The sequence below is a fragment of the Lepisosteus platostomus genome, chromosome 19 (assembly GCF_059453375.1).
Source record: "Lepisosteus platostomus isolate fLepPlt1 chromosome 19, fLepPlt1.hap1, whole genome shotgun sequence".
Classification (NCBI taxonomy): domain Eukaryota; kingdom Metazoa; phylum Chordata; class Actinopteri; order Semionotiformes; family Lepisosteidae; genus Lepisosteus; species Lepisosteus platostomus.
The window spans coordinates 12851677-12874535 of record NC_142629.1 but is presented as its reverse complement, the minus strand read 5'-3'; the positions used below and the strand labels follow the sequence as shown (position 1 = coordinate 12874535).

The window sequence follows — 22859 nt, the reverse complement described above, 5'->3', positions numbered from 1 at the left end:
ATGAACATATTCAATTTGAAAGGGTCTAGGGTGTGCGGATTACTTGTAATGAAGTTGATTCGTACCTCCAGTTGAGTGGTTTGTGTATCAGTTTGTGTTGATTCACAAAAAGAGCTGACTGTGATTTACACATCAAAGATGGTTTTGTTTACATGCAATATGGGCTTCAAAGGGTAGTGGTGGTTTGAGGCTACTGTGTCATGTGTACAGTAACAGTGTGCTGAATGCCTGTAGTTGATCACTACCTGGAACGTGAGGAGAATCGTCAGTTCAGAGGCATTGCTCAGCTGATATGCACTGCAACCCCACCACCTCCCAGAATTCCATCAGCTCTCCCTCTGGAGCTCCGCTGGACTACAGTTCCCGTTGTCGGTTGTCTCCAGCATGAATCTGGAGAGGGGCACGTGAGCATGGATTGTGACAGCCTAGACCAAAGTGAAACTACTATCCCACCCTCAACATGAGAAGGTATGTGTCTGTAAGAACTGAAACCTGGATTTAATTACGGATGCAGCATGCATGCTTCATGTATAGCTCAGCTCAGTTTATTGTTTTATGCACAAGTGTAATGAAATGCTTATTTGCATGTGTGCTCCAATACAAAGATATTAAGGAAACACCAACAACATAAACACAGAACAGCAGCAGCAACAATGAGTTAAATAACATACAACCTAAACTCTCTCTGAATCTGGAAGTTTGTGCCTTAATGCTTCTATAACTTTCACCAGAGGGAAGGGGAGAGAAAAATGAGGAACCAGTATAACTGGTGTCCTTAGCGATACTTCCAGCCTCCCTGAAACAGCCAGTTGTAAACAAATCCTATATATATTTACTCTACTGTAGAAGAGTAAATCAGAAGTTTCTGCAAGTTTAGTTGTCATTTTTTTTTAATGTTTGCAAAAAAATTTACAATAAAAGACATACATTTTAATTCCTGGCAATACCAAATGTTGTACCAAAATGTGTTTTGGCCTGTTATTGAGTTAGATCTTCAGAATTAACTTAAGAAATCACTGGTAATAACATCATGGTCTATTTGGCAAAAAGTAGTTCCAGCTATAGTTTAAAAAGGCACTTTTTCTGCAATGTAGTAAAGATACCAGATTCTGCTAAAAAAATAAAAAATAAAATCATGCACTGTAATCATGTATTTTCTGAAAACATTCAGAAACTGAACTAGATTTTTATGCAGCAGGAATGAAAAGGTTAACTGGCTCACTGGGACTGATCTGTGGGTCTGACTTCTTTGGCAGGAGAGGGATAGGAGAGAGGAACAGCTCGGGCTGTGTACAGACACACAGACTGTCAGTCCTGCAAGAGGTTGTCTGGCCGAGTCTAGACAAGACTACAGGAACTGCAGGTAAGGTGGATTTTTTTTCAAACAAGTTCCCTTGGATAACTCATTACGAGCAGTCTATAGAATCCCAATATTGCAATGTGGGTATGCCAGTCAATATTCTGACAACCTTGTTACAATAATTGTTAAACTCTCTGTAGTGCTTTTCAACATGAGTGTAATGAGTAATGTTGAAAAGGGATCGCTTGTTCTCTTACCTGCAGCCCTCCACACCAGTAGTAGGCAGTGCTCTGACAACCCAGCGCAGTGGCTACTTTGCTGGTGTATTCTGCTCCGAGAGCGGGTTTCAATATAATGACTAAAAATTCTGGTTGCGGGTGGACGGCCACACTCCAATGTACCCGCATGATGTTTCATTAATCCCAAATAGACTTGGAAATATACTTCTCCTCGGGCCCTTTTTCTACTGCCTAACTGATAAGACCAGCTTTGTCAAGAGCCAGCTTAACATAATTTGTACTGCAAGTAAAATTTGAGGACGGTAACGTACAGTAAATGTCATGTGGTATATAGAAAATCGGACATATTCATTGGATGTTTCAAAATGGTGTGGAAAGGGAAGGAATGTGAGACTGGTCTTTGCCCTCTTCCCTCAGTGGTAATGTACACCTCTGTGCTGATCGTGGGCTCTGTGCTGGGCGTGTTGGCTGTGACTACGGAGCCGGCTCAAGAAATAGGAGAGAAGCCCTCTGAGCAGCCCATGCCCTGTTCTAAGGGCTGCACCTGCCTGCTCGACGACTACAGCTCCGAGCTCAATGTCTACTGCAGCTCTCGCAACCTGACGCACGTCCCGTCCGACATCCCCTCCTCCACTCACTCTCTGTGGCTGGACGGCAACCTCTTCACTTCCCTCCCAGCCTCCGCCATCAAAGGCCTGCCGGGGCTGGACTTCCTCAACCTGCAGAGCGGTCAGCTGACCAGCATTGACCCCCACGCCTTTCGTGGGCTCCGGTCCCTGGCCCACCTGCACCTGGAGCGCAACCAGCTGCGTTCCCTGCCTGCCGCGGTCTTTCAGAGCGTTCCACACCTGGCCTCCCTCAGTCTGCAGAACAACCAGCTGCTGAGGATCGAGGAGGGACTGTTCTCTGGGTTGGCCAGCGTTTGGCTCCTCAATCTGGGCTGGAACGCCTTGGTGGTGCTTCCAGAGAACAGCTTCCAGGACCTGCTGGGCCTGAGGGAGCTGATTCTGGCTGGCAACAGGCTGGCATACCTGCAGCCCCAGCTCTTCCAGGGCCTTACTGAGCTCAAAGAATTAGACCTCACAGGCAACTCCCTGAAGGTGATCAAGGCGAACGTATTTTTGAAGCTGCAGAAGCTCCAGAAGCTCTATCTAGCCCAAAATCAGATTCACACTGTGGCACCCCGGGCTTTCATGGGTATGAAGTCCCTCCGCTGGCTAGATCTCACCAACAACCGGCTGTCTAGTGTCCATGAGGAGACGTTCCTGGGCCTACATAGCCTCCACGTTCTCCGACTATCCAACAACTCCATCAGCAACCTGCGTCCTCGCAGCTTCCGGGACCTGCAGTACCTGGAGGAGCTGCGACTGAGCTACAACAAAATCAAAGCCCTTGGGGAGCGAATTTTTGAGGGGCTGAATCACCTGGAGGTTTTGGAGCTGGAGCATAACCAGATTCAGGAAGCTCGCATGGGCACTTTCCTCGGCCTTCCCCACCTGGCAGTTATAAACCTGTCAGGCAGCTGCTTCAAGAACCTCCCGGATCAAGTCTTCAAGGGCTTGTCTAAGCTCCACAGCCTCCACTTGGATAAAGGTTGCCTCACCAGAATCTCAACTCAGGCTCTGTCTGGACTGATGGGACTCAAGCGACTCTTTCTCCAGTACAACAATATCTCCCTGATAGAGCGACATAGCTTCCTGGAACTCCCTGCACTTCAGCAGCTGGATCTCCGGTTTAACAAGCTGGAGTCTCTGTCCTCTCACATGCTCAATGGTTTAAAAAACCTGGATTACCTTCTGCTGGCTGGCAATCTAATACAGCAAGTCCCTGCAGAGATTTTCATACCCCTACAGCGGCTCTCCTGGCTGGATCTGTCTTCCAATAAGGTAGAACACCTCCAGAACGGTACCCTGCAGCTCCTGCCCAGGCTTCGGTATCTTAACCTCAAGGACAACGCCCTCAGCAGCTTCCCCTCGGACATTCCCGCCACCTTGGAGCAGTTATGGCTAACTGGAAACAACTGGAATTGTGACTGCACCTCCAGACACCTTAGGGATTACAGCTTGAGCAAACCGCAAGTTGTCCCCCGTCAGGTGGAGACCCTGGCTGAAGGAGAGGAGCCTCACATGGTCGTCCAAGTCTTCAACAACATCACCTGCAGCAGCCCGTCCAGTTTCTCAGGCATTGACCTGCGGGATGTCAGCAGTGAACACTTCCAAAACTGTTAAGAGGGGTGAACAGAGAGAATAAGGGGAGGGGGGGAATTTGGTCCATCCTAGAGATTCATCAAGGTGTTCAGGGTCTCCTTTGTAATTAAACGCAGACAAACCCATATTAAAACAGTGAATGGCTTGACACAGGGCTTTGCCACCCTGATCCCGCAGAGCAGAAGTTCTAGTCGTGAGGGTTTTATGGGAAAGCAAGTTACTACACCTCCCAGTTAAGCAACATATTGGTTCAATTAAGTCATTTACGTGGAACAAAAATAAGAAGAACCTATGGCTCTGTTGCAGACCCTAAACTAAAGAGTGAATACAATCTGCGCACGAAACAGCAGAAACAAACAAACAGTTCCAGGCAGTTGGGCCTTGTATAGCTGATGATCATCCAGGTCCACAGTATTTATGGGGTGCTTAGTCAGACGTGGTAGGGCTGGGTAAGTCAACCAGGCAGGCTTTTGCTGCTAGATCTTAATCCCTTTCTGCAGGGGGAATTGTAAACTAAGAATCTTTTTTTAAAATTAGGAAGGCAGGAGACCCAGCCTGGCGATGCGCAGGGCTCAGAAGAGCAGAGATGCAGTGTGACGGCCCTGCTCTGTTCCCTCGTCCCTAATCAAGCTTCTTTGTTTGTGCTTAGTCACCCCAGGTGCCAAGACAAGCAGAAGCAGATAAAGACCTGCCTTCTCTCCAAAACCTGGCTCCAACAGATTGCTGGAACCAAGCTATTTATAGATTAACTCTGAAGTAAGCCCGTTCTGTTGGTTTTGGAGCCAAAACTCTGTAAACATCCTTTGCGGTGGTTAAAAAGAAATAGCAACAGAACAAGAGCATTAAAAAACAAAAAAAACATTTACGTTTACGCTTCAGGGTTCACTCTGCTGCTGGTGTTGCCAGTGGCACTGGTTAGCAATGAGAAGGCAAATAAGCTGCAAACAGGAGCGTCATTATCTCCCTTTTAACAAATGTTGCATCTGTCCCATGTAGGGCAATGGTTGACAGATATGTCATGTTTTACAGCATAATTACAAGAAGAAAAGCATTTCACACATCCTTCCTCACCTTCCAGCCCTCCGATATTTCATTTTGCCTGCCTTGGTTATCTGGATTTCTGATTACTGCCCATTGTGGTTTCCCGCAGCACAATTCTTAAAAAGGAGGTGCATTTCCCCTCTCTCATTGAAAGACTAGAAAAAACATGAATGCTTTAAAATGGTTTCTGCTCTATCACAATTCTGCAGGATTCAATATGGCCACATTAATACTATGGTAAATCTTTTGTGTAGCTATTTAAACATCTGTGAGCATAGAACACCTTTTGCAATGTATCAGCTTTGCAACAGTGTTGGTTGCTCAAAACCATGTGTGACCTGCATTGACATTACTGTATAAATCTATTTCTACCAATTTTGTGCAGAATAATTGGCCTTGGACGAACAATATATGAACCTACACCTTTTCCATGTCTGTATTACCGCAAGAAAACACTGAACTAGGAGGTTGGCTCTCCATGCTCTACAATTGCTGCCTAAAAATGTAAAAGTGCCTTTTGTGTTTTAATCTTATTTTACCATTTAAATAAATTACCCAGAGACTAGAGGGTTCAATGTGATACAGCTGGAATTAGAATAGAGTAAATATTTAAAGAGGGAATAGATAAAAATGGGAAAGTAAAGTGTAAAGTAAAGTAAAGTGTTTCAACAGTTAAAGGGACAGCAAAGAGAACAGTTGGACAGTTCTTACTGTCCCTGAACAGGTTAAGAACTGGCTGCAGAAGCCAATATCATGAAATAAAGGACCCAGTTTTTTTCTGCTTAAAATGCATGGAGCCACTCGATTTGCATTTATTTTTCCCTTTGAAGTGTTTCTTGAAAGGTATTGCTGAAAATGACTGAAGTGAAAAGGGTGTCTATAGTTAATACTGTAGCGATTGCTTTCTCAGACCTTGTTGAGCACTCATTAAAAAAAATACATTTATCAATTAACATAATTGTGCTGCTAGGGAGTTTATACAACTTATGGGTTTTTTATTTTAGCAGGCAGCATGTCAGCCAGCCCTTGGTTAGTTAAGGCTTGGTTCAGGCATTGCCACCTTTGTCAATTTTACAATAAAATACAGTGAGATACCTCAACATACAGGGTTTAAAGAGACACTACTCAAGCTGATGTGCATGAAAGACAACCAATGCAACACTAAATTGTAGAAATGTTTGGTTTTTAATCAGCTACAACAGATATTTGGCTTTTGTACAGAAAAACCAATACACGGAAAGCAATCACAATTCTCAGATTGAAAGAGTAAGATCTAAGGCGAACTGAGGTATCTGCTTGAAGATTTTCAGGTCATGCACTGAATGATTTAAATGAAGCAACAGAGTAAAAAAAAAAGGTAAAGGGATCCTATTACTTGCTGCAGAGGTGTTTAAAAGTCTTCTTTTGGTTGCAGGTTAAACTGTTTCTGGTCCACAGAGGCCTCTCTCAGGATGAGTATATCAGTGCAGACCTGCAGCAGTCGCTGCTGTATCCCTGTGGATTTCTGGACCCTCCAGAATTTCCCACGAGCACTGGCTTCCCTTCGTGAGGTTAATTTAATACTGGCCCTTGAACCCACCCCACAACTCCCTGATAACCAAGAGCAGAGCCATGAACAATGTAACCTAGAGAAGTGTTCTCGGTGAAATATCCACTTCCACCCAACAAAAGTAGTTTCGGTCTGCGAGAGAATCGTGGAAAGACTGGGATATAATTTGGTAAGAATAGTCAGTTTCTTTTGTTCCAACAAGATTAAAAAAAAGTCCCACATCCCATTTCCCCAAGCACAAAGGAGAATATGGACCATTGTCCAGCACTTTTAACGATGAATTGCTAAATTGTTTAAATTTAAAATAATAAAAAAAAGTAAAAAATAATTTTAGCATTGTCATTTTTGCATTTTTTTTGTGAAACCCACCGACTTTGGAAGAGCCGGTTGTGTGCTTATCTTTCAGCAGGGGGGGGGATCACTCAACCTCCCCCCTGAGCTGAGAGCCGAGACAGCCCTCGCTAAATAATCCTACCCCCAGCAGGGCTCAGCTGAGCCACCTGGGGAATCCTGTTCACAGTGGGCCTATGACATGGCCCAGCCTCGAACCCGTAACCTTCAAGCTCATCCCGCACTCAGGCGAGTGCCCTTCCCAGTTGGGCCAGGTGGGAGGCCCCACAATCTTGTATTTTCTTATATCCGGTAGCCTTCGGTCTTGTTCGAACCCGAAACTTTATGAGTGTGCTCACAGGTTCTTCCCCTGATGGATTTCAGTTGTAGCAAAAGGCTGTTTCTGCGATTTGAAAACGAAGAACACTGCCTCACGGGATTTCTTCAGACAGATTCGTATTCGCGCCGATGCTCGTTCGGCTGCCCTTTCCTCCTGCCTGACGTGGCCTCTTTCGTGTCTCGGCCTATTCGTGTCAGGAGCACAGGCATCTGGGGGCGTCTGCCCTCCTGCCCGCTTGTCTGATCGCTGGCGAACCCCTCGCCCTGTCCCAGCTTGTCTAGGGTGGCACAGTCACCCTCCGTCAGGAATGGCCATCATGAACACAACTGAAACAACAGCCAGAAGACAGACAGGGTGGTCAGTATCAAGTTTACTTTCAGGAAGAGCTGAGAGGAAGGTGGCTGTTCCTTAGGTAGAGGAAAAAGTCAACTTCTCTTGTGTCTTGAAGGGCTTTGAGATGTGAAAGAAACAGGCTTGAGCCAGGAGAGAAGTGTTCAGGTTGGATACTCACCAGCCTAGGCTAGGAGTGTGCCCAGGCCTTCTCTGTTTCAGTCAGTCTCTCCAGGCCTTCGGATATCATGCGCATTGTTCTCCCTAGAAAGGGGAAATGGCACAGACAGGCAATGAGACAGCTGCAGGCTCCTAAACACAGCTATTCTCCACCCCTGCCCGGGTTTGAAACAGTTCACCCATTGGCAAGGTACAGCAGTGGAAGGGAATGTTTTTTCTCCTTCGAAAACGCCTATTCCAGAACCTTCTCCGGCAGTCCTCTCAGACTCTTACCCATCTCGTCGTGATAGGCTTCCAGTTTGGCAGTGAGCTCCGACAGGCTGAGAGACTTCAGGCCCTCCTTGCATACATCGCCGCCTGCAAAACACGCAGTGTCAGCAGCCTGCGTGGGCAATGTGTGCTCGTTGTGAGTGGAGTACTAATGAATTGTGCGATAAGTGTTCTCAATCTGCCTTTGGGCCAGTCTACTGTGGGAATTGCTGGCTACACATGGGATAGCCACCTTTCCTTGAGCAGACTCAAGAAGCTTCAGGCACGACGAACAAGCATCTGCAGCTAGCACCCGAATGAAACATACTCCAGTATTTCTGTTTCTAGTTCGGAGGATCTCCCGTGCACAGTACCAGTAAAAATGAGGCTGTGTGAATCTGCTGCCTGGCAGTAGGTATTACGGATTGGCTCGTGGCGTTCAGAACGGAGGTGGGGTTTGTGGGGTCCTGTGGTGCAAGGATGAGCAGGTTCACTTGCCTTTACCTCCCGTCTCCACCCTCGCTCTCGCGCGGCCTTCCAGGCAGCGCCCGATGACGCTGTCCGTCCGCAGTCGGGAGACGAGCTCCGCCTCGCAGGCCCTGCCAGACACCAGGGTTCAACAACTGTCACTCAACAGCTCACAGCAACGGGCTACACTTTGGCCTTTTCTCTCTTTTACCTCTCTAGATTTAACTCCCCCCCACGAAACATCTCTTCTTGGTCTTGCACATCTGTCTTCACAGCCCTCAGGTGGAAGGCTGGGCTGGCTCTGCTGCGGTGAATTGACGATAGTCCCACCGGTTGTCCCTACCGGCCCATTACCCCCGTTTTAGCCACCCCCAAATTCTTCCCCCGTCCTGCACCCCGTCTCTCCTGCTGCTGGGTCGGCACCAAGTCCCAGACTCACCAGGGCCGGATTTCACTCCGAAATGTGCAAAACGAGGGGTAAAGGCCAGTTGAATGACGTCAATTGACACAATGCGCTTTAAACTATTCTCATGCTAAACCACGTGATTGATGGAGCGAGTCAAGGGACCATCACTTCGATCCTTCTGGTTTCTAGAACAGCCGCTAGGTAGGGGGTATGATTATTGATTTGGAGCACCTAGAGTCGATTGAAGGCGTGTTGTTTCAGCTCGTTTTTCGTTAGTCACTAGCGTTTCCCTCCTTCGTAGGCCCTAGGCACTGTGCCTCCAGTGCCTAATGGGAAATCCGGCGAACCCCGAGACTCACTGCACTTTCTGCAGGGCTCTCCCGGTCTCCTGGATCAGCTCGCGAGTGTCCAGCAGCTCCTTGTGAACCCTCCTCCAAGCCATCTTGTCGTCCATCAGGCAGCTCTCCATCACAGTGCGCAGCTCCCGCTCCTGGGACACCTGGCCCTGCAGCAGCTGCAGCTCCTCGCACTTCTGCCAGGGGCACAGAGAAACAGACAAGTGTTTTCTGCCATAGTCATCACTCAAGCTTTAGTTGCTGCAACTAGTAGCCAAGTAGAACCAAGCCAACCAATAGCATTAATAATACAGAAGAAACTAAAAACAGATTTTCTGGTCCTGCATGGCCACCGGGAAGCAGCACTCAGTGTACAATTACATTCTCAACCAGGCTAAACTCATAATAATAATAATAATAATAATAATAATAATAATAATAATAATAATAATTGCTTACATTTATATAGCGCTTTTCTGGACACTCCACTCAAAGCGCTTTACAGGTAATGGGGACCCCCCTCCACCACCACCAGTGTGCAGCCCCACCTGGATGATGCGACGGCAGCCATAGTGCGCCAGAACGCTCACCACACATCAGCGCAGAGCAGAGTAATTAAGCCAATTTATAGAGGGGGATTGTTAGGAGGCCATGATTGATAAAGGCCGATGGGAACTTTGGCCAGGACACCGGGGTTACACCCCTACTCTTTTCGAGAAACACCCTGGGATTTTTAATGACCACAGAGAGTCAGGACCTCGGTTTTACGTCTCATCCGAAGGACGGCGCCTGTTTACAGTATAGTGTCCCCATCACTACACTGGGGCATTAGGACCCACATGAGCCGCAGGGTGAGCGCCCCCCGCTGGCCCCACTAACACCTCTTCCAGCAGCAACCTTAGTTTTCCCCAGGAGGTCTCCCATCCAGGTACTGACCAGGCTCACACCTGCTGACCTTCAGTGGGCTGCCAGTTGTGAGTTGCAGGGTGATATGGCTGCTGGCTCATGCCCCAGCAGCTACAATAGTGTCACAACTGCATTGCCTTTTTGAACATTTTAAGGTCAAAGAGATTTTTTAAAAATCTGCACAGCTATAAGCCGCCCTCGGTTCTCTTTGCTTGCGGCTCCGCGATCAGGCCACCACGAGGGTGTTTTACACATCGCGGTGGCCGCGACCGCGCGGGCGGGAGGGCTGCGGCCCCGCCCTCACCTTGTGCAGCTGGATGGCCATCTCCTGCATTTCGGCCTCCAGCTGGTCGGCGTACGCCTGCTCCAGGGCATCGCTGGGGGGCGGGGCGCTGCTGTGCCATCGCGCGATCGCCGACGTCATCTTCCTCTTGGGCCCAAACAGCCTGGGAGGGAGGAGGGTTTATCAGCCAATCCCAGTGCCCAGGACCTCCCCCCAGCCCCCCTCCCTGAGAGCACGGCCAGCTGCAGACTTGTGGAGTCTGACAGATAAGCCTGTTTGACGGTTTAAAGCAGGAATCTAATTAAGACACCCTGTTCTCATAACATGTGATATCCAAGTCTGTCAGTAACTATCTTACAGCCTGCGTCACACCCTTCCCCTTTCAGTGTGTTCTTGTCCATCAGTGCACCTCTTTTGTCTTCAGACAAGACGACTAGAAATGCCAGCACTGATGTTTCCCTGAAGACACATACCAATGATTTCATTAGCCTGGGAAAGCAATTGTCAGGCGGAGCGAGTGAGGCAGAGAATCAATACTGCCAGTGCTCAGCAGTGTCAGCAGAATCGTTTTAGGTTGACCAAACGCCGACTACTGGACAAACTGCTGACATTGAAAAGGTAGACATTCTAATTTCACAAGCCTGTCGGTGCACGTTTTTGGCATTGGGGTTCCTGCACGAAGAAGAGCCTGAGAGAATGTCAACCCTGAACCGGGAGGCAATCGTCCACAGCGGTGGGCCCGATCTCTCCCCCCGTGGGGTGTGGTGAGGGAGGGCCAGTGGGAGCACACTCACGTGATGCCCACTTCCTTCAGGTCGTTCTCAGTGAGGGTGAGGAAGATGCGCAGGTCGATGTCCTGCTCCTCCAGCAGGGGGAGGTATCGGGAGAAGCCGAACTGCTCCAGGAACTCGGCCAGGTCCTGAGACGGAACCATGCAAACGAGAAATGGAACAAGATGAGAGCCCTGCCCCCATCCTGAAACCGGTTGTCCCCCGGGCTACTGCACAGGTGAACCACGCCTTCCTCCTGTGACTCACAAAGAAAATCCACCATCTAACCTAGTTCTAACCAATTATGTACCTGGCATTCTTACAATAACAAGCAAATCCATATTGACGTAAAACAAAGCATCACAACAATAACAAAACAAAAAAGTGTTTAATTTCTGTGAATAAATTCATGAAGATGCACAAGGTAATAAAACTGAACGACTGTCACTGTTGCATTCTAGGAAGGTCCTGTGTATGGCTTTCACAGTGATTAATGACGGCACCCCTTGGGCAATTCCAGTCATAACGGGCCAGCGACCTGACTCAGGCTCATACCAGCAACATCTGGGCCACAGAGCTAAGCCTACACTCAGAGCAAGGGCATTTACTGGCCGAGCCACACAGGAGCCCCAGCGTTTTAAATGCTATTTTCTTCCTTGGTTTTGTCTCTCAACCACCTGTATTTAAAACACCCTGTATGTTATCCTAAGCCCAGGGCTGAACCTTGTGCATCATCTGAATACCTTTAAAAACATGAAGTAAGTGCCCTTGATTTCAACGTCCATTAAAGTGACTTGGGCCTCCAGCCTGCCAGTCGGGCAGCTCAGTTTGTAACCTACGACTGGCCATCAGATTGAATCCTGGACGTAGCCCGGGCATCGGAGCGTACACGCTGTCGAAGCCGCTGTCCGAACACACGACACATGCCTTGGGTCCCGTGTAGGCCGGAGCTTGGCTGGCCGGGACGCCCGGCCCACAGTTCCCGGCGCCGGCGGGCCGCGGGCTCTCACTGCTGCTGCTGCGGCTCTTGTTTTTGTCGTGGCCCTTGCTGAGCCGGCGAGTGGAGCTCTTCTTGGCCCGATCGGAGTCCTGAGAGAAGAGAAGGTTTGGGTCAGAACAGCAACGGCACAATCCCATACCGCCATCCGCACCGCGGGCCCTGTAGAGGGCCTCCTGGGACAAGCCAACCAGAGTGAAGTACTATTGCATTCTCTTCTGCTTGTCCCCTCGCACAAACCCACCACAGCAGCCACGGTCACAGTCGTCACAAAACAGTAGACGCACTTTGCTTTATCAAGAGATCGCTTTGCTAACACCCACCTAAAGAAACCTGGTGCTGGTGGGGATGTGAGTAAAGGACCTGAGGCCTGCAGTCTCGAGGGCAGGCAGTTGGCTTCACCTGCTGACCATCGACAACGTTTCAAACACCCGCTGAGTCAACCACAGGAGAACGTGATCAAGAAGGAACGAAGGTTCCTCAAGTCTAAACCGAACGCATTTCGTGAGCTTTGTGTCAATGATCGACGGAACCCCCTTGCCCAGAGTCGAGTCTGGAAGCGCATCTCGTAGTCGCAGGGCCCGCTTGGCCTACCTCGTTGCTCTCCAGGGAGCCGTCCCGGCTGAGCCCAAGCAGGCCCGGGATCCCCTCGCTGCTGCTGCCGCTGCTCCGCATGGTGGGCATGTCGTTGTCGAAGAACGGGCTCTCCTCTGCGGAGACAACACAGACCTGCGTCTCAGACCGCGGGGCCCGGCCCGAGAGCAATCGCCAGTCGCCTTTCGCAAAACGCGCTTGTTGCACTGATCGATACCTGATGACGCATAGCGGGGGGGAAGAGTAAGCAAGTTAAGGGCATCATGTCCAAATCTGGTCAGATGTCTGACGTTTCATTCCGTTCTGACTCTTATTCCATCCGTAAATATTGTTTATATCCAGTGATGTGTGTACTTCCTAAATCAGGAGCAGGTAACCCCAAACGGAGAGCCAAGTGGAATTTAAAAAAGGTGCACATCTAGGTCATACTGCAGGTATGATCTGATGCAGTGAGCACAGCCTGGACACAGAAACAGTACACAGGATAGACCTGGGTGTCCAAGAGGACAGGCTCAGTGACCACAGCCTGGACACAGAAACAGGACACAGGTAGACCTGGGCGTCCGAGAGGACAGTATCAGCGACCACAGCCTGGACACAGAAACAGGACACAGGTAGACCTGGGTATCCAAAGAGGACTGTCTCAGTGACCACAGAAACAGGACACGGGTAGACTAGGCTGCCCAGAGAGAACAAGCTGTGCTCCCATTGCCAGCAGAGATAAATACTGACCACACTGTTCTTCCTGCTACCTTGCAATAAATACTCAGAGAACAGACAAACATTCTTCCCTAACATAATGAATCTAATCCCGGGAACTAGACACTCAAGCAAGGGGCAGCCCAGAGTGTGATCTCACCTCTGCTGCTGTTGCTCTGGACGTCCAGCTCGTTGATGGGCGAGGTGACATCGCGGTTGCGGAGGCCGTCGCTCTGCTCCCCTTCGTTGTGGAAGGTGACGTACCCAGGCAGTGCCACAGTGGGCTCTGGGAAACACAGGGAATCACTTCCTCGTGGGGGCAGCCCATGCCAGCCTCCGCCAGCCACAAGTGTGAGACAAATCCATCAAGCCACCCTTGCATGTTTTTCAATGCTCTACGCCTCAAAAGGAATTCCACATTTCAGAGAACCCTCGATTGCAGACTGAAGATTCACACACCGCGCTCGATGTAAGCAAGTTCTTTAAATGCAATTTCTTCAGAATGAGCTACATGAAAGGTGCTTGAATCAGCGATCAGAACCTATTTTTTATGTCAACAACATTTATATAGGTCATGCCTTGAATTCAAGAAATGATGAGTGTAACCCTTCCCAAATCAACACCTGACAACCAAGATCTGCAGCTTTTACTGCTCAAGTCTGGCGTTTTTCTTGTGCAAGAAGAAAAGGCTCTACTGCCTCCTATCGTCTGTAACCTAAACCTGCCAGCTTCCTGTTGTGTTCAAGTGGCATTGGGTACTGATATCTCATAGCCTTTGAAAATGCTGCTCTCCATTTGGAGTTGGCTGAATTTTTCACCACCAGCCTGTCACATTTCAACGCCCTGATTAACAACTGCACTCCCAGTGCTAAACTGGTATGAGCTTTTAAAATCTTTTGTTTTTTTTCCTGATGACTTTTAAAGGTAGACTTGGTCTGAGGTAAGTTCATAAGCCTCTCGGGGCGTTCACAGAGGGCACCCTTTGAGGAAGGGAGAGTACCGCAGCGTCTGCTTGGAACTCGGAACTTGGCGATGGCCTGGGGACCATCGTGGATGCTGGGCCCTTTGACCTTGCTGCGGCTGGGGCGCGGCCTGCGGGGGGCGCTGTCAGAGTCTTCCGACGAGCTGAGGTCTTCGAAGTGCCCTGGGGCCAAAAGAGAGAAAGAGCGTCATCTGTTTGAGGAAGACCAGTGTTCCAGCTGTTGGGTGCGTGACCATCAGACAAATCTATCCCTGAGGTATGACTGAGAAAAACAAATGCTGATGTCTTCAATATTGATTGTTAAAAGCAGCCACTGGGTTTGCATGAAGCCAAAAGCCTGATCTAGCTGTCAAATTCAATGATCCTACTAATCTGATTCCTAGTACCATTCTAGGTTTCTTTCAGAACAACAATTCTTACTCTGATCCTTTAATACCCCCTGTATCTTCCCGCTTTTGATCCAATTGTACTCTTTATCCTCTGTGATGCACAATAATCTCCACACTTTTCTATATAAATTCACATCAGGGAGACCAGGATTACCGATAATGAGCTCAACTACTCGATAAGTAGTATAAGCACTGAGCCCTAACTGTTGAGCACAGTACTTCCCCTCCAGTTAATTGACCTGCCATATAAACGTGTAGAAACGTCCGTTAATAAAAGCGTCAGCTAGAAGAAAACATTTCTTTCTAATATAAGCTACCCACCACCTTCCAGCAGTGTTTGAAAATGTTGTGATGCTCTGTGTTAGCTGGGTTATCCAATTCAAGTGTTGAGACCAGGGTTGAGAACCACTTGTTGAGAGCATCCAGTCATTGGTAAGTACAGGTAAAGCTCACTAAAGCCAACTTAGGGTTCCCCATCACTAGTCAACAAAACCTGAAAGCCTATCTCTCTAGGAATGGCAACCTGGAAATTCACAAGAATGAGACATGAACAAGCACCAGCAGACATGATCTCCTCTAGAACCACATCTTGCAACCATCGTGATGTAAAATTCGTGTTCGCGCAGTCTTAAAAAAGCAGCAGAAAGGATCTGCAGAGGACTGGCAGGAGGAGCAGTTCTGTTGGAATATTCTTTGATCCAGTCTGAGTGCTACATACCCTTACTGTTAACCCTCGGTGTTAAAAGGCACTATTCTGTTCCGAAGAATGTCTCATCTTTCTGTTTTTAGCTTCCTATAAAAATCATCAATTCATAAGAAAGACGCCTGCACCTCAGATGTGATGAAGCCTCTTGTTAACCGATTTGGTTCCCTTGTTTGATGGTATGGGACCTGGGTTAAGGTCCCCTGCTGTATCGCAGCTCTGAAAAACACCATAGTTTTCCTGGCAGGTACAGAATCGGTGCTGCAATGGTACCTGGCTTGGGGCGCATGGCGACCAGGTGCATGTCGATGAGGCTGGCGATTTTGGTGTGCCCGTACAGCATGGCAAGAGCCCGGGCCGTTTCTCCCTTGGCATTCCTTTCATCCACCTTCACCCCCTGAGACACAGACACAGGTTCAATAACCTCCCGGTACCTCAAGCAGCCTGCACATGGCCCCTAGACCAGCCTCATCCGGTTCCCAGCTTGAATGCTCACATGTTCTAGGAGGTACTGGACAATGATTTCATGGCCGGATGCAGCGGCTTCCATTAAGGGAGTGAAGCCAGATATGGGTTCCCTGTGAGAGGAAGAAAATGAGGCTTATGCGGCAGATCAAATCTCTGTGAATCAAACAACGCTTTTCTCTGTGCAGCAGGCTGGTCAGAGCAACCTGTTATTGATCATCCTGCAAGCTCTGTGGCACCAATAGGTGAGTGGTCACTAGCTGGAGCAGCGGTTTGCCCATACTACAAGGTCACAGATCCTCAAGTCAAGAGTCTGAGCTGCAAGCAAGCAGATGATGCATTGGCCCACTCAAATCACTTTTGAACCATCATTGGGAGAATCCTGGTCACAGCTGCCTAATTACATTTCCATGACTCAAACCTGTCATTCCTGGACTATATTTCTCAGGGTACCGACAGCTGGCTAAAGAAACCAAATCTCTTTAGTCTTGAATAAACTCAAGGGTCAGACTTCAGCTCAACAATGAAATATAGGTGCATGATCACAATAGTACACAGATCAAAGAGATGCACCTCCTAGCCAAACTGTGACTGATCAATAAGAAGCAGTTAAACGGGCAAGATGGGCCAAATTGCCCCCTCTCATTTGTAACCATTTGTTCTTACATGTATCCATGCTATAAAGGGACTCACCTGACATTGGCATTAGCGTTGTTGTCCAGGAGGAACTTGACCATCTGTTGGTGTCCAGTGCTGGTACAGTGGAACAGGGCTGTCCACCCCCTCCTGTCCTTCTGCTCTAACTCTGCTCCTTGCTTTCAGAACACAGGACAGGGGGAATTCAAGTACATCAGTCTCTTGTCGAGATATTCACAGAAGCACTGTCAATAACCGTCCAACCATCAATTCTGCAAGACATGGCCACATGGCACTCTACATCAAAACACCTCCGAAGCCGAGATGTTTGTTGAAAAGTATTGCCGTGATGAGTTGCATCTCTCTAAAGGGAAAGTCAGCAAAGAGGTCAGCAGAGAAGCAGTGAGACTACAGGGTGAGATGGTGATGACAGTGGGGTCGCGACCTTAACCTGAATTCACCAGAAAGCATCTCAGGCCATAGCAGGACCAATTTCACGTTTGCAGTGGCTGGGAAAGCGCAGAAAGAGCGCGTGGAAGCAGTGCCGTCCGACAGGACCGCAAGGGCTGCTGTGATCATAGTCCCTGCCAGTAAAGCCCAGGCTCTGACCTGCAGGAGGAAGTAGGCGATGCTCTCGTTGCCGCAGCTGGCCGCCAACATGAGGGGCGTCTGCCCCTTGGCCGTGGTGGCGTTGACCCTGACCCCCGCCTCCAGCAGCAGGTTGGCGATGTTGTCGTGCCCGATGTAGGCGGCGTACATCAGGGGCGTCCAGCCGCCCCGATTCTTCCCGTTCAGGTCCACCTCCCGCCTGAGCGGCGAAGAAAAAAACGATCAGTCGGCCAGTCGAGATGGAAAGGGTTTCCCTGCGCTCTCGCAGATGGACTTTGAAACTCATCGCTACCAGTTCTGAACTGCATTCTACTCCTAACATCTACATGCTGCAAAGGGCCTACTCACACCTGGACAGGGCTGGCAACACTGTAAGGATCATGTTTTTCGACTTCTCCAGTGCCTTCAATACCATCCAGCCCTTACTTCTAAGGAGGAAGCTGGAGGAGATGCAAGTCGATGCCTCCATGACCTCGTGGATCACTGACTACCTGACGGGCAGACCACAGTCTGTGAGACTTCAGAACTGCGTGTCTGAACTGGTAGTGAGTAACACAGGGGCACCTCAAGGGACAGTTCTTTCTCCATTCCTCTTCACCCTCTATACTTCGGACTTTAAGTACAACTCAAAGTCATGCCACCTGCAAAAGTTGCCACCTGCAAAAGTTCTCAGATGACTCTGCAATTGTGGGATGTATCAAGGGTGAGCAGGAGGAGGAGTACAGAGGACTGGTCAGCAGCTTTGTGGAGTGGTGTGGGGTGAACCACTTGGAACTGAATGTTACAAAGACAAAGGAACTGGTGGTAGATTTCAGGAGGAAAAAGGTCAAACCTACTCCTGTCTACATCCATGGGAGTGGCGTGGAGATGGTGGACTCGTACAAGTACCTGGGAGTGCACATCGACGATAGACTGGAATGGTCTAAGAACATCGAGGCCATCTATAAGAACGGACAGAGCCGACTTTACTTCTTGAGGAGGCTCAGGTCCTTCAATGTGTGTAGTAAGATGCTACACATGTTTTATCAGTCGGTGGTAGCGAGTGCCATTTTCTACGCAGTGGTGTGCTGGGGCTCTGGGATTAGAGCAGTAGATTCCAAAAGGCTGAACAAGCTCATCAGGAGAGCGAGCTCTGTCATTGGGTCTGACCTGGACCCCTTGGAGGTAGTGGCTGAGAGGAGAATGATGTCCAAACTGGAGGCCATCATGGACAACTTCTCCCATCCCCTCTATGACAGGCTTGCAGGAATGAAGAGCACGTTCAGCAATAGACTGATTCATCCACGGTGCGACAGGGAGCGCTACAGGAGGTCATTCTTGCCGTCTGCCATAAGACTGTACAACGCATCCACCTTGCGTCTTGGCAGAGGCAACAGCGACAGTGACCTGTTTCTGGACTAAACACATATACACATATACTGCTACATCTGTTCTCTTTCTTTTTCTTTTTCCCGTTTACAACCACTTTTGTGCAATATATGCCAGGGACCTGTGCAATACATTTATATTTATATTTATATCTATGGTTACATCTATATTTATATTCATACGTGTGATACGATTTTCTGTGTACTGTTCTGTTCTAGTTTCCTCTTGTGTGTCCGGACTGTGAGTAACTCTTGTATTGTATTGTATGTATTGTACTATTAGTATATAATTCGTTACACTGTGGCTGTGTTGTGTGTGTTAAGCTGCTGTTGCACTGCAATTTCCCTCACGGGATCAATAAAGTATCTATCTATCTAACAGACAGGCAATTTAGGATGACGCCAGACTTGGACCCACAGCTATAAGGTCAATGGAAGATGGAAGGAAACAAGAGCACAAGCAGAAAACATACAAACTTCACACAAAAAGGCACCCCAACTGTGTTTACCACCAGGGGGCAGCAGTTATAACCACCAGAGGCTCTGTGCAAGTTCCTGTCCACAGCCGATCCTTCTCTGTGCATTAGTATTAACAAGCACTGAGGCATCGATCCTTAAAATCTTAAGAAGTGTGTCTTACGTGGGATGCCAGTCCCAGATGCAGGGGAGGCGTTTTAAAACGGCAGAGGAAATCTGCTGAACAGAGCTCATTCTCAGAGCTTCCCGTTAATCTACGAGGTTTTAAGCAAGTGAAGTGAACGGAAATAAAGAATCAGTTGGGGAGATTCGTCAGCAGACACAGAGTACAGGGAAACAAAGCTCAGAGAGGGGTAAGAGGGACCACGGAAGAGTTAGGAACTGTTATCAATTCAATTTACCGCTCCCTGCTTCAATTCACACTGACCTTTCAAACTCGGTATGATTGAGGAATTACGGTGCTATCAAAGCAGGACCTAGCAAGACATTTACTACAGAACCGTTATTATTATTTCAGAGACTCACTCTCCTTTTCTCAGACGATCATGTACTGCAGCTCAAGTCTATTTTATCCCCCTCTTCCCCAGTAGGATTGACAGCTCTGATTCGGGCAGGTGTAGAAACGGAAGGATGTCTAATCCTGCTGTATTTCTTTCTGGAGAGCAGAAAGCGCATCTCCGTGTCTGCTTCTCCCGGCAGACAGAGAGAGAGAGAGCACATCCTACCCTGCCTTGTGTCTTTTTGCAGGGATTTCCAGGACTCGTACTTCCAGAAAGACATCCGGAACCAAGATTATCCTTACACTAGGAGCACATCATCCATCACAAACCACTTGAAAAAAAACGAAGAACGCAAGAGTTTCAGCTCTCAATAATCAGCCAAATTCCTTTCTACATCCTCTCCATTCATTTCCAGATTTGAGCTTTTCACCCTTCTCCTAGACCTCGTCCTCCGGATTTCACGTCATTCAGAAGGGCTCATTCTCACCTGGTCTTTCTTTTGTCCCCTCTGGCGCTGAATATTCCTGCACCTGTTGTCTCTCTCCCTCACGCCTGTGCATATCAATGCGGAATTCACCCCTACTGGTCTGACTGAATGACCTCGATTCCGAGTTTTACAAAGGCAGGTTAAAACGCGCTCTTCTGTGGATGTCTGCTGGCTGGGACAGAATAGCAGAATAGCATAAAAAACAAAAGATCCTCCGATGTCCTACCCCCTCTGGGGCAAGCTTCAGCAACCCCCCGGCCCGACTCCCACCTGCTGATGGACTCGGCCACCACGTCGTACTGGCCGATGGAGCATGCCGTGTGCAGGTCCAGCGACACGTCCAGCTCCTCAGGGTGCACAAGCGGCGCCGCCCCCAGCCACATGGACAGGCTGGCCCCCAGCTGCTCCGTCTCGCTGGCCTCGTCACTCAGCTCCGACATCCTCCTGATGGGGGAAATCGGCCCGTCAGTCAGGCTGCACCTCACCAGGTGCTCTCCCTCGCCGTTACCCCCAGTACCCCCTAGAACCCCCACCTAGTCAACCCACGGGCTGTGTTCATTAACCAGCACAATTACCATCTAGAAGACACTTGGTATACCACCATATTGGCCACTGAGTTTGGCTGATTTTTGCTTTTCCTTTTCTGCTGATTTTTGTTAGAAAGCAGCCTGAACCTGTCTGTTTTCTGAAGCAAGCCTGGACCTGGATGGGAGGGATGGGAGGCACCCAGGAAGAATCAGGATGCTGAGGTAAGAGGTGTTGGTGGACCACTAAGGTGGCACTCTTCCATGTGGACCATGGAAGAGACTGTGCTAAGTGGGGTCCAGTCAATTGGAAAACGTACAGTTTTTCACTCTCTTAATTCGCACTAAGCCAGACAAAAAGTAACATGATATGAAGTAATTCATATCAATTTGTAGCAATTCCGATGCTACAAATAAAATACTGGCAAGAAGCTTCGGTTATCTGGTTGTAATATTTAGATTGAAGTTTTTTCTTGCTGCTATTTTGTGCTATCAGTGTATCTGTGGTGCGATCAGCTTTGTATGTTTGAATCTGGTCTTAAATGCCGTCTGTGTGGAGCTACTGTAGCATGATCTCTCCCTTGTTCGGGGGAATTTCTCCGCGTATTCTGGTTTCCTCTCGCAGTCTAAAGATTAGCTATCTCCAGTATGTTAACTGGGATCTCTAAATTTTCCGCCTATGTGTACGAGAGAGACTATGTATGCGTGCCCTACGATGGAAAGGCATCCCATCCAGTACTAATCCTGTCCATTGTGTGTCGGGCTGGGATCGGAGTCCCCGCGACCCTGGATTGGTTATCGGAAAAGAAATAATGGACCCCGAACTAAGTCGAGTCTCGAAGCAAGTGGCTAAGTTTCATCGATTAATTCCATGTACCGAACTCTACCCTCTTGCTGTCCATCAAACACTTCAACACAAGTGCATTTGATCCGTGAAAATGCTTCCGTGTAGCCTCGAGAAAAAAAAAGATTAAATACCTTATCACTCAACTTGCTGTGGTCTTTGTCTGATCTCCACGTAATGGACGTTTCAGGGCTTGCCGATCAACCACTCGCCACCTCAATAAACAAACCCAAGTTACAAAGTCACTCGTATATTTGCACCTTCGCTCCAGGAAATTGCTTTCCTTAAAAGCTGGGATCTGTAGTCATTCCCTTTTCTCACTTTGAAGAACTACAGGGAGGAACTAATCTGCAATAAACTACATTTCCCGTGAGGCCCCCTCGATGACCCTGCGTCATATCCAATCCAAAGTATTTTTTTTGTGACATCAAGAGCCTGCTGTAATATCTTGAAATTAACGGACACAAGGTCTTTTATACGCAATGTAGTTCTGGATTTTTTTAAAGCAATAATAAAAAAACTAATAATAATAATAACCTAGGATTTTTATTTAGAAAAATAACTACGAAAGATAGTTTTTTTTGCTTGAAGGACCTTGCAGTGTCTACAACTGTAAATTAGTTTGAGGGTGTTTAATAAAGAGTCTTAAAGGAAAGGAGTAAAATAAATTGACATTCCTTAAATGAAAGACATTGGCCTGCTTAGCCAGCAATAGGTATTTGGCATCTTTATAGTGAAGGAGAAATACATTATCTCTAGAAACTGGGTTTCTGTACATTTCCTGGATTGGGAAGCGCAGTGGCGCACCTTGTGTTGCCTTGGTAACCGAGAAGCTGCGCAGCTGCGTGTGTTAATTGCAAGAAGTGACTGCGGCTGTAAGTTTTCTGTTAAAGACTTTCTGCGTGTTAGAACATCGGAAATGCTATCGGACACTTGGGCGAAACACAGCTCATGATATTGCGTTTGTTTTTAACGTGTTGAAGAACTAAGGTACACATCTCGCACCCTTTTTAAAATTGTTTCAACTGCCTGCATTTGCGTCATTCGAGCTGCTCACTGGGCACTTCGCTGTCGGTTAAAATGCATGCACTTGTTTTGGGGATGACGTTCGTGGTTGGCACCCTTTTCTTTAACTTTTTTTTTTGGGGGGGTTCCTATTGTAGTGTGCAGCAGTTGTTAATGTGGTGATCAGTGTTTTAGGATTTACTGATTTCCTTCTGCAGCTGCTGAAGATGAGCTCGGAGCGCCCCGGTGCCCGGCCGGACTGGGACTCGATATTTGCCAGCGTGAAGGACTTCATCCCCTCCCTCGACTCCGATACCTCCTCCGGAGTAAGACCATGGGCAGCACAATTTACGGTTATGAACAGTTTTGTAGATAAGTTGTGAGACGCTATTATTCAGTAGGACCCTTTGGAGTTGGTAAAGGGTATTGTGTATCGGTATTCTCTATTTTCAGCAATGGGTCAGTATACAACCCGAAGTTAGCTGTCCCCTGTAGTGGTTTACCACTGCAGTATTGTATAATGTATACCTAATACACGAAGTTACTGTGGGTAACTCTCTGTTCAAGAGTTACAGTAAAATGTAGTCTTGTGACCAAGCATACGGTTTTCGACCAGAGGTTTTAAGAGATTGCCCGTGGTTCACCAGT

At 48.2% G+C, this 22859-nt stretch overlaps 3 protein-coding genes across 16 annotated transcripts in view; 2 read left to right on the top strand and 1 right to left on the bottom strand.

Annotated features, from left to right (window-relative positions):
- Window positions 1–10: 10 nt before the first annotated feature.
- igfals (insulin-like growth factor binding protein, acid labile subunit) lies at window positions 11–6664 on the top strand. 2 transcript variants are annotated; one of them, XM_088612581.1, is made up of 3 exons: window positions 11–468; window positions 1257–1363; window positions 1957–6664. In XM_088612581.1, the coding sequence occupies exons 1-3, from the start codon at window positions 461–463 to the stop codon at window positions 3765–3767; spliced, it is 1926 nt and encodes a 641-aa protein (XP_088468707.1). In that variant the 5' UTR covers window positions 11–460; the 3' UTR covers window positions 3768–6664. The 2 variants fall into 2 exon arrangements, with proteins under 2 accessions (XP_088468707.1, XP_088468706.1); XM_088612580.1 differs by lacking the exon at window positions 11–468 and having other exon boundaries at window positions 482–1363.
- On the bottom strand, window positions 5954–21494 carry anks3 (ankyrin repeat and sterile alpha motif domain containing 3). Of its 4 annotated transcripts, XM_088612576.1 has the most exons (18): window positions 21341–21494; window positions 20109–20282; window positions 19839–20010; window positions 17008–17206; window positions 16456–16573; window positions 15794–15875; window positions 15571–15694; window positions 14224–14367; window positions 13384–13509; window positions 12525–12640; window positions 11861–12022; window positions 10958–11082; window positions 10185–10326; window positions 8999–9171; window positions 8264–8364; window positions 7790–7873; window positions 7518–7600; window positions 5954–7332 (listed from the first exon to the last, which is right to left on the bottom strand). In XM_088612576.1, the coding sequence occupies exons 2-17, from the start codon at window positions 20276–20278 to the stop codon at window positions 7527–7529; spliced, it is 2112 nt and encodes a 703-aa protein (XP_088468702.1). In that variant the 5' UTR covers window positions 20279–20282; window positions 21341–21494; the 3' UTR covers window positions 5954–7332; window positions 7518–7526. The 4 variants fall into 4 exon arrangements, with proteins under 4 accessions (XP_088468702.1, XP_088468703.1, XP_088468704.1 ...); XM_088612577.1 differs by lacking the exon at window positions 19839–20010 and having other exon boundaries at window positions 16456–16577; window positions 21341–21493; XM_088612578.1 differs by lacking the exons at window positions 19839–20010; window positions 21341–21494 and having other exon boundaries at window positions 20109–20281.
- Window positions 14322–22859, top strand: part of LOC148645121 (dynein axonemal assembly factor 8) — a 31821-nt gene continuing 23283 nt past the window's right edge. For 2 of the 10 annotated variants that reach the window (XM_088612570.1, XM_088612563.1), the window contains exons 1-2: window positions 21708–22196; window positions 22430–22564. In XM_088612570.1, coding sequence (XP_088468696.1) covers window positions 22439–22564 — 126 coding nt within the window. In that variant the 5' untranslated portion in view covers window positions 21708–22196; window positions 22430–22438. Of the gene's footprint in view, window positions 14462–20498; window positions 20588–21568; window positions 21675–21707; window positions 22197–22429; window positions 22565–22859 lie in introns of those variants that run through there. The other 8 variants (XM_088612567.1, XM_088612568.1, XM_088612562.1 and 5 more) reach the window with 8 other exon arrangements.